The sequence below is a fragment of the Mesitornis unicolor genome, unplaced genomic scaffold (genome assembly GCF_000695765.1).
Source record: "Mesitornis unicolor isolate BGI_N332 unplaced genomic scaffold, ASM69576v1 scaffold39100, whole genome shotgun sequence".
NCBI lineage: Eukaryota > Metazoa > Chordata > Aves > Mesitornithiformes > Mesitornithidae > Mesitornis > Mesitornis unicolor.
In genome coordinates this window covers 15-9,691 of record NW_010159636.1, presented here as the reverse complement: position 1 = coordinate 9,691, position 9,677 = coordinate 15, and the positions used below count along the sequence as shown (strand labels likewise).

At 36.1% G+C, this 9,677-nt stretch overlaps 1 protein-coding gene across 1 annotated transcript in view; it reads right to left on the bottom strand.

Moving 5' to 3' along the window:
* The window catches only part of RAD50 (RAD50 homolog (S. cerevisiae)), a gene marked incomplete at its 5' end in the record, with an annotated part of 14,751 nt that extends 5,519 nt beyond the window's left edge, over positions 1–9,232 (bottom strand). The window contains 13 exons of the mRNA XM_010187262.1: positions 298–522; positions 1,307–1,434; positions 2,226–2,339; positions 2,420–2,512; positions 3,069–3,179; positions 3,492–3,685; positions 3,926–4,052; positions 4,551–4,737; positions 5,933–6,170; positions 6,861–7,036; positions 7,892–8,049; positions 8,254–8,436; positions 9,026–9,232. Of these exons, the coding sequence (XP_010185564.1) occupies positions 298–522; positions 1,307–1,434; positions 2,226–2,339; positions 2,420–2,512; positions 3,069–3,179; positions 3,492–3,685; positions 3,926–4,052; positions 4,551–4,737; positions 5,933–6,170; positions 6,861–7,036; positions 7,892–8,049; positions 8,254–8,436; positions 9,026–9,232 (2,141 nt within the window). The remainder of the gene's footprint in view (positions 1–297; positions 523–1,306; positions 1,435–2,225; positions 2,340–2,419; positions 2,513–3,068; positions 3,180–3,491; positions 3,686–3,925; positions 4,053–4,550; positions 4,738–5,932; positions 6,171–6,860; positions 7,037–7,891; positions 8,050–8,253; positions 8,437–9,025) is intronic.
* Between the last annotated feature and the right edge of the window lie 445 nt (positions 9,233–9,677).

Here is a 9,677-nt window from a genome sequence, read left to right as displayed (position 1 = left end):
TACCGCTCTTCTGTGCTGCTTCTCCCAGCACTGCCAGACCCTTTTTAACACAGGAAACCAAAATTCCATACTATATTCAAGACAGGGGTCATACAGAGCCCAAAATGTTTCTTTTTCTTTCTCTTTTTTGTTCCTAATATTCAATTCATCTTTCCCTCACTGAGGACCAGTTTTGTATTATTACTATTTCTAAGTGACCCCTAGAAGTCTGAATTTGAAAGCTGCTTTTGCACCAAGGTTATCAACAGCAATAAAGATGAAACCATTTAAGAGTTACCCTCATATGACAATACTCACTTGTCAAGAGCCTTGTAATAAAGGTCCAGATCTTTGTTCACGAGCTCTGTCGTTCTCATAATGATCATCATGTCCCTGTATTTTTCCTCAGCATCTTTGAACTGTGACTCTCGAAGTTCCTTTTTAAACCGAACAATCTCTTCCTCAAATCCACGCTGTCGGCCAAGCGCAACATGATGGTTTCTTTTCAGAGATTCTATCTTCTCCTCTAGATTTTTTTGCTCGCTGTGAAACAATTGATGTAGGAGTCTTTTGTATTTGGTGTTTCACAATTGAATTAGAGTTCTAATTTTGAGTTTATGTTAGACAGTAGCTCATTAAATTCTATCCATAAAGTCTGTAACAGTTAAAATTATCGTACTAAAGTCACCAAAATTAAGACATATTTCCACTTCAATATTTTTTAAGTTTGTTAAGAACCTACTCAAATCACTATTCTGAGTGGGAGAAGCAAGTTATCAAGTTCAAATGCAGAAGTGCTATATGTAAAAACAAAAAATAATTAATTTCATGAGTGGAATTAAATTAGGATACTGAGCAAAATAAGATTAATTAATTGGGTAACCTCTAGAAAGGTAAATGAATAGTTCACACACAAGAACCAGCACATGGCTAATTCCTTTTCAAAAACATTTGTTATCTAAGTAGTTGATATTAAACTACTGGAATAAATAGAAAATTTGCTGCTGAGACCTAAGTGAACACACTCAAATCTAAACATTCTTATCCAGAGACATGAACTATTTTTTAAATGTGGATTTAACAGTGGAAGTCACTAAAAATACGGGCACATATACGTTTCTAGCTAGAAGCACTATAATTCACTGAGTTATTTATCTTCTTATACTTCAAGGAGGTATTATGCAAAAATGAGACTGAAGGAGGAAGCAGGCTACATGAACAGGGAGAAAGGTGGACCAGGAAACACACTAAAACACAGGGAATATTACATTCAGATATTCAGTGAATTCTTGTGCAAAACATGCCATTCTGCTTGAAAGATACTTACTTTTTCATTTGTGGGACTTTCATTTCTCCCATCTCCTTCATAAGTTGTTTTATATTGTCTTCAACTTCTTTCAGCTCTTCATTCCGTTTCCTCAAAGTAAGATTATCCTCTAGCCACCTTTCCTGTATCTATCTCCACAAAGAAGTCGTATAAAGTGTCAGTAAACTGATTCTCAGTTACAAAGTGTGAGTCCTGCACAACCCTAAAACGTGCTACAAGGATAAAACAATTGACAACAGCGATAATTATCACAGTAAGAATTTACCTTGTGCTAGAAGTAGGGTATAATGGAAATCATCAGTATCATTTCGTATTTCAATCTGAAATAATACTTACAGTATTTATTGTCACAGGCAAACACAAGAGTGATCCCATGTGTGAATATTAATGTTAGAAATAGGGCAAGTAATTTCGGAGGAGATTTAACAAAGTTCCCCATCTCAGTTCTACAAATTAGACAATAAGTGGTGGTGCAGAATGAGGAAAGCGATCTTTCCTATAAAGAACATAACCAGTAATTGGAATATATACACAAGAATTTGAAGTACATGCCAAAATCTGGAGTAACCAGCACCTTTTGGTACCTGCAATTTGGTACCTTACCACAAAAGGTGAGTATTCCCCAGACAAAGATACTTTTAAAAATGCTGGCTACCATCTCAACAGACTTATCCCTTGTGGAAATACCATAAAATGATAGAGAGAAAAGCTTTTTAAAATGCAGCTACTGTTGCATATACAAATCTCAAGACTTTTTTTCAGCCTAATGCATGTATAGCATCAATTCTGACTAACAACTGATTAAATAAATCAGGGGGAGACAAACTTTGCATCACTACAGACCTAGGCAGACTCAAACCAAAACCAGAAATCATTTCAACTATGCAAAATACACTTTACTGTAAACCAATAGATCTACCTTTTGAGTGTCAATATCTTGTCGAATCGTTTCCATCTCCTTACTTATCTTTTCCTTCTGTTTCTCACAGGCAGCTAACTGAAGATTTACCTCTTCAAGTTCAGACTCCTTTTGCTAAAGAAATAAAACAGTATATGATTTAAACACAAAAATGCTTCTAATGTCAACTTTGTATTGACCATTTATTAGATTACCTTTTTATAGTCTTCTTTTCCTTGTTGAATATAGTTTTCAATTTCTTTCACGTACTTGTTTATGTCTTTAACCTTCTCTTTTATGCCATTTATCTGCAGGGAAAAGATTTTGGATGAAATGCAGTCTTAAGTCTGAGAGCTGATACACTCTGTATCAAAGCTTAGCTACAGGATAACACTACTGTCAAAGTACAGTTCTTTATCATAACTTCCTTTAATTTATTTATAAAGCCTTCAGCTTTTGAAACCCAGATGCTTTCCAAAACAAATGGTAAATCACTCCTCTATGCTTACACAAGAGGGCCACTTCACCTGGGAAAAACAAGCTTCTCTCCTGGCAAGGACAGGTTACAGTCATCCTTGCTATTCCTCTTTGGTCTACCAGGAAGGACTTTTTAATACCATAGGTCACTAAATATTGCCAAATATCCCTAGAAGCCTTTTGACAAGACTGCCAAAGGTTTAATTACAACTGAGTTCATCTCCTGACTTGGTTATGTTCCTTTTCTTCCCTAAAAGTTCCACCAATCTAAAGCATTGGCTGAAGTCACTGCTGTTTCCTAAAAGCAAACTCATTACTGTGGTTTTCATCCACGTCAGAGAAACAATACACAATCCTATCTTCTAACTACGTCAAAAGCAAACAAACCTTCTCTTGTGTCTCTTTATTACTTGCAGCTTTTTTATTCATTAGATCCTCCTTCTCCTCCTGCAGTTTTTCTAAAGTTGCGTCCAAAGGATATAATTGTTCTTTTGCTTCCTGAAAAGTAGTTGGAGAAAGTAGTTTTTATTTTCTCATTCTGTTAAAGAGCAACAGTTTTTCAAGTGGTAAAAAAAAAAGTCATGCGGTTACATCATTTTTTTATTCTTTTGGGTATGTTAAAAAAAGAGGTGAAAATACATACTGGAACTTGTGGAACTTTCCAAATATACATAATAGCAGCACAGGACAGACTTTTAAAAATATATCTTATTTGTTAGGATTATAGAAAATGTTAAATAGAACAAGATTCTTTTCTTTCTTCTCCAGGACAACAAAGCTAAGGCTTAAATAATTAAGAGTATTTCCTACCTTGATCTCTCTGTGTAAGGACTGAACCTCGGTGGTTAATTCCACTGTTTGTTCCTCCAGTTGTTGACGACGCTGCATGCTGCTGGAAATCTGAAGTTTCTCTGCTTTAAGCTCATTTACCGTACTCTTCAGCTGCTGAATCTGATTTTGCTGGTCTTGCTTGAGTTTTTGATTTAATTCAATTTTGCCAGTCACTGCAGACGAAAACAAACACAGAGTGAAACAGTCAATCTGATATTAAGAACATTTATAGCCTTCTTTATGAAAATTTAACTCTAAATTAAGCTAGTACAACACCAAAACCAGCAAACTATTAGAGTACAGTTATTTTAGAATGTAAAATAAGTAAACTAAAGTTTAGGGTTTTTTAATAGCAGCAGGTTTAGACCCTTATTTTCAACATAAAAATGAAATACCAGCTTTGTATGACCTACCTGTATCCCACAAGTGTTTTTTCTCTTGTTTTTCTTGGCTTACTTGTAGAACTGTTCTACTTAAATCGACACCTAGCAGCTTAGCCTCCTGCTGAGCAATTTTTCGTTCCACATCCCTAATATCAGTCTGAAAGCACGAAGAAAAGTACTATTATTATTGCATTAGTGTTTAACAATGTATTTTTATTTTTGGCACACAAGAACAAGCTTGGGGCTTGAGGCACACATGACTCAAGACTTTCAAATTTAGCTCCTCCACTGGAGCAATGTCACATCATTACCAGTAAGGTTATGTCAACCCACAGGCTGCTAGAAACTGAAATTCCTCATTATGAGAGGAAATCAGTCAATACGGACAGATGGGCTTTTGACATTTCCAGGATACCTCCTGATTGAATCAGAACTCAAAGGTCTACGTGGTCCTCAAAAGAAAAAATAATTACATAAAACTTTTAAGTCTCGATAGTATCAAGATCATCTATGTTATATTGCCCTTTGAAATATTTTTACTTTGCTTGAAGAGTCTTAAGACTTCAAAGTTTTGTCATATTATTGAATAACTCCATATTTAGATGCTAGCAAGTGAGTATCATTTTATCTATTAAAAGAAACTACCAAAGCATACCTGGTACCTTTCCATCAGTGTTATATCCTGTAAACGTGCCTTGGCACCTTCCTCCTCAGACAAAGCTGTCTGCAAGAGTGACTGCTGTTCTTCTATCTCAGCCTTCAGGCTTGTTACATCTCTGTTTGCGCTCTGGATCTTGTTCCTCAGGTCTGGGATGCTATCTTGGAGTTCAGCTACAGTTTGACTTAAATAAAATACAAACCCATAAAATTTCCTTTGTCAATAACAGCAGCAAGATAGCCAAGATCACAAAATCTGTGATGTAATTTAATAGTGAAAGACTAAATTCAGTAAAAATAGTATCCCCTTAACCTTGCCCACATTCAACTACGCTTATGTTATATACTCAGCTAAGGTAATACATCCCTTATTTTTGACATATGAGATGAAGCAAACAAGCAAACAAAATCCCTTTTGGTTTTCAACTTAATTAGAGCAAGTGCTCATGAGAGGGTCCAAATACACTGTACAAGAGTGCCCTCTTGTGAAGGAAAGGGCTACCCTCTAACACAGTTCCAAACTCTCAGAACATCGGTCTGCCAAATCCTTGGGACTGGAGCCTCTACACCTACTGGCAGGAAACCTGCAGACTCTTACTATAAATGCTGTTCATATGTTAAGGAAAAAAAACCACAAAACAGGACTCTGACAAAAACTTTTTAGGGCTAGTGTTATTTGTTTGCATTTTGGAAGGATAAATAAAGGAATAAATTCAGTCCAATCTAACACGAGTTATCAGTATCAAACAGAGATGCATTCCCAAATGATGGAATTGCACATAACTGAACCTCAGGAAAACACCAATGGCATTGGGAATTCACTACAAAACCCAGAGATGCCTTTCTAGGACATCATAATTCATACAAAACTGCCAGCAACAAAAAGCACTGCTAAAGGAGATATAAATCAAGATATTTTCAAATATCTTGGTACTTAAGGGTACTTAGTACAGGTTCAGTTCCCATTCTGTCTAGACAAACTTCCATTTCAGGATTTTTAAGAAACATATTTAAGGTGACGTGGCATGAAAACATTTCAATAACAACAAAAAAGAGTCTGTCCATTTTAAATTACAATGATAAATAACAAGAAGGGGAACTGTGCCTGTATAGTGTAAATAATCAGTAGAAAAGTAAGTATATAAACCACTTTTTTTTGCCTCACTTTCATGAGAAGCCCAAGGATCAGAAATACCAAAAATATAAAGTCCAAATGAGCAGAGAATAAATGCTAGCGAAATATTTATTTCAACAATGAGATTTTTGAATGAATTAATTACCCCTAAAATAACTCTTCCTTGATGTCTATGTAATTTTTAATACTCAAAAAACAGCATCTGAAAGAAAACAGCTTGTATCGATATGGTTTAAGTACTTTACCGAAGCGGTTTAAGGCTCATCATTTCATCACGTTTTTTCTCTTTCCTTTTAAGCTCAAACTCTGTTGACTTCAGTTTGTCTGGAGCAAGACGCAGCTTAGACTGCAGATCACTAATTACATCTTGCAGTTCAGCCTCTGTCTGAAAAACTCTTTGACAAACTGGACAACATGACTGGTTCTCCTCTGTCAGCTGGGTAATGAACTGCGAGTAAACGGCAGTGGCTCCAGCAAGCACAGCTGGTTTAAAAAGAAACAAAAGATTTTATGTAAGAACATAAAGAGTGCATAATCAGATCTAAATAGATACGTATTTACCATAAGTGAAAAAAATTATAACGTGCAAAATCACAAAGATTGGAAATTGAAGTGGTCCTAAGTGACCTGGTCTGGATTCAAAGCTGCCCCTACTTTCAGCAGGTTGTCCTAAATCACCTCGAGTCTTGTCAACCTGAAGTATTCCACAAGTCTATTTTATTAAACCATGCTCATCCCTCTGTAATTAACAGTGAGGTGAGTACTTCCTTCAGAAATTACTTTCTTTCAGTTAGCACTAGGCCCTATGGACCAAACCCCCGTCAAACAGCCAGTTCTGTACTTGTCTTCACACCCGGCAGATCCACGCACTCAAATGTTTCCTTAGCTTTGAGAAGGTCATGATCTACATGTGCAGTAAGCCAAAGCACACACTTCATTCAGACATAACAAAAGAATTAACTGCAAGACTGAAAACAACTGATCCTGCTTAAGCGTAAAACAGAAATAGTAGCAAAGATAAGGAAAATTCATTAAAAGATTTAGTACTAATCTCCCGTAAGTCAGCTTCTGCGCCAGCTGTTTGTCCTGCACAAGCAACAGACTGGCTCAGTATCTGTGGCTTACATTTCAAACGAGCTTTAGGGAAAAAAGTAGAGCTATAGATGAATTTACCTCGCTGTTTTGAACTTTTTTCAATTTCATCTTGAAGTTTGTTCAGATCACTGTCAAAATCCTGGCTTCCACAAACATCAAAAAGTTTTGCTTCATGAAGGGACAATTGCGCTTCTTTGCTTTTCAGCTCATTACTGATGTAAGTCTTATGATATTCTACCGACGCCAGTCGTTTGCTGAAACAGCAATGCATAAATCGGTATTACAAAAAACCAAATATTTGAAGCTGTTTAAGTGAAAATAAAAACATGGGAAGTTAATCTGAACTGGTACTACAGAGCTGTTGACCAGTTCTTCTTTAGCATCTTTTAGGATATCTACAGCATCAAGCTTTTATTAATATAAGTACAGCATAAAATGTTTTATTTTAATTCCCTTGTTTTCTAAATGCTTACTGATAGGAAACTCATTTCTAATGACAAAGCCATACAAAACCTCATAGAATAATACAATATCAACCTTTTCCCCTACAGCAATTACTGCCTATTGAAGCTCCTAAGCAAAGAACATCAGCATCCTACCATTCATGCTCCATGCTTCTGAACTACACAATAGCCTTATACTTAAAAAGTTGGTTTTCTTTGTTTTGTGGAAGTTTAACGTCGCCCAGTGTGCTGATGTCACCTACTCTTTCTAACAAAAAATCAAATGTCATCAGGAATAGGTACTCACACATGAACTCATGATGCAGTCACTCTGTGACTCGTAAGAAAGTCAGAACACCAGCAATTTCCACCTCCAGTTACATTCATTCAGCTTGGATTAGCATAAAAATTAAGGATGTCCCAGCAGAGTATTTTGCTGTCTGCTTTTAGCGCTGCCTTTGACATACCACAGATGTTGTGTTTGTATTAACTAGAGCAAACTATATCAGCTGTACATTAAATAAATTCTGCAGAACGCTTTCTTTGATTTTGCAGATATGCAAATAAGCAATGATGAATTAAAGTAACAAGTATCTTAAGCATATTAAGCTTTCCAACATTTAAATTTATAATTATGAAGACACAATCAATGAAATTAATACCTACTTAAGGTCTGCAAGACTATCCCTTGTCTGATTAATCTTCTTATTTTTACCATGAAGCCAGTCTTCAAGTTGCTTTTTATTTGGAAAGTACCCCAACAGTGATGTCAGTTCATCAGAATGTCTTGATTTTACTTTCCTGATCTGCTCTTCTTTGTCTGCCTGCAGAAATGAAGCATTTTAAATTAATTTTTTAATATCTTCAAGTTTACGTCACTCAATGTTTTCATGGAGTTAATGCCTTCTATGAAGTCAGACAGAAGCTTCACATATTACTGTTGATAAACACTGGAACAATACACAAATCTTGAAGGGACTGCAATAATTTCATGTGCCTCTCTTACAAGATGATGATAGAAAAATTACTTTGTCTTTCTTCAGCATGTCCATTTGGGTAATTGTCATGGTATGTAGATTCAACTGTTCCATCTCTTGATCCAACTTCCTAAGAGCTTTGTCCAGGTTTATTTTCTCATTTTGCAGAGTTCGTACTTCCAGATCAAGTGTTTCTATATTGCTCGTCCTCTCAGCCTTCTCCAGCTCATGTGTCTAAACAAACAAAAAAGCCCAGAAGACTTAAATAATTACACTAATCAATGAAGTTGCAACTAAAGGAAACAGCACAGAAGAAACACCGTCAAGCACTGAATTCATACACTGCTAACAAAAAGAATATTTGGCTAGAAAGTCATATCCAGCTGTTCAGCTGGGACATAAAATGTTTATAACTTTATAACACTTAATCAGATAAGATGCTTATAACCAACTAGCCCATCTCACAGACAAGTTGCCTGGAAAATGTAGGTAGGTAGAACTTAAGGTCACATTTTTCTCACCCAATAATTTAAGACTGACTAATCTGTGATATCGCCAGCTGTGGCTATCGCCCTATTTATAACTCACCAAGCAGCAGCAATATACTCTATGCATGCACTGCACAAAACCAAAGCAGTGAATAGTCCCAAAGGGTGCACCATCCAAACTGACAAAGCACAGAGAGGGTATTAAGAGATAAAACTACAGCAGATGGAGTACCCATCAAGGGAATGCACTTGATGTACTCATCTTTTTTTAATGGTAGAGTCAAAAGGTTTTACTTCAAACCACTTCTGTAAGTTTTTCAATTACATTAACTTACTGTCTTGACAATCTCCTGATCCAACTCCAGAAGTCTGTCTGAAAAGCCCTCCAACTGCTGCAACTCATGTTTCACATTCTTCAGCTCAACTTGTTTCTTATTCTGAATGTCTGATTTCAGGTCAATAGTTCTTTCTAAGCCAGTTTTCTCGTCTCTCATTTCATCGATCTGTTTTTGTTTCATTGCTTCTTTTCGTGCAAATTCTCTCTGAAAGAAGTCAGCAATAATATACTCATTTTTTTCATAAGAAAACAACATTTAAAAACATTTGTTCACCCTAGCTTGCAAATATTCACCACAAGACACAAAAATACTTAGATAACTAGAACTTGTCAAAAATTTTCTGCTGAAGTGTTTTGAAAGGGAAATGCAGATGCGTCATATGAGTAGTGTTCTCTGAGGGCAACTCCTTTTTGGACTTCAACAAAAAGTTGCTTATTTTTAAACCAGTTGCCCACTGTAATTCTTCCTCAGGCTTTTTACTTTGTCAGTGATCCACCTGCATGCAGAGGGCTGCTGAGAAAAACCTCTCTGGAGAACTGCCTGTTCAATAGCATTGGCAATTCAGATCACTTGATGACCTCTCTTAGTTCCAAAACTAATTTCCATGGAAAGATTCAGGCAACCCATAATAAAGAATTCACAGAATCAC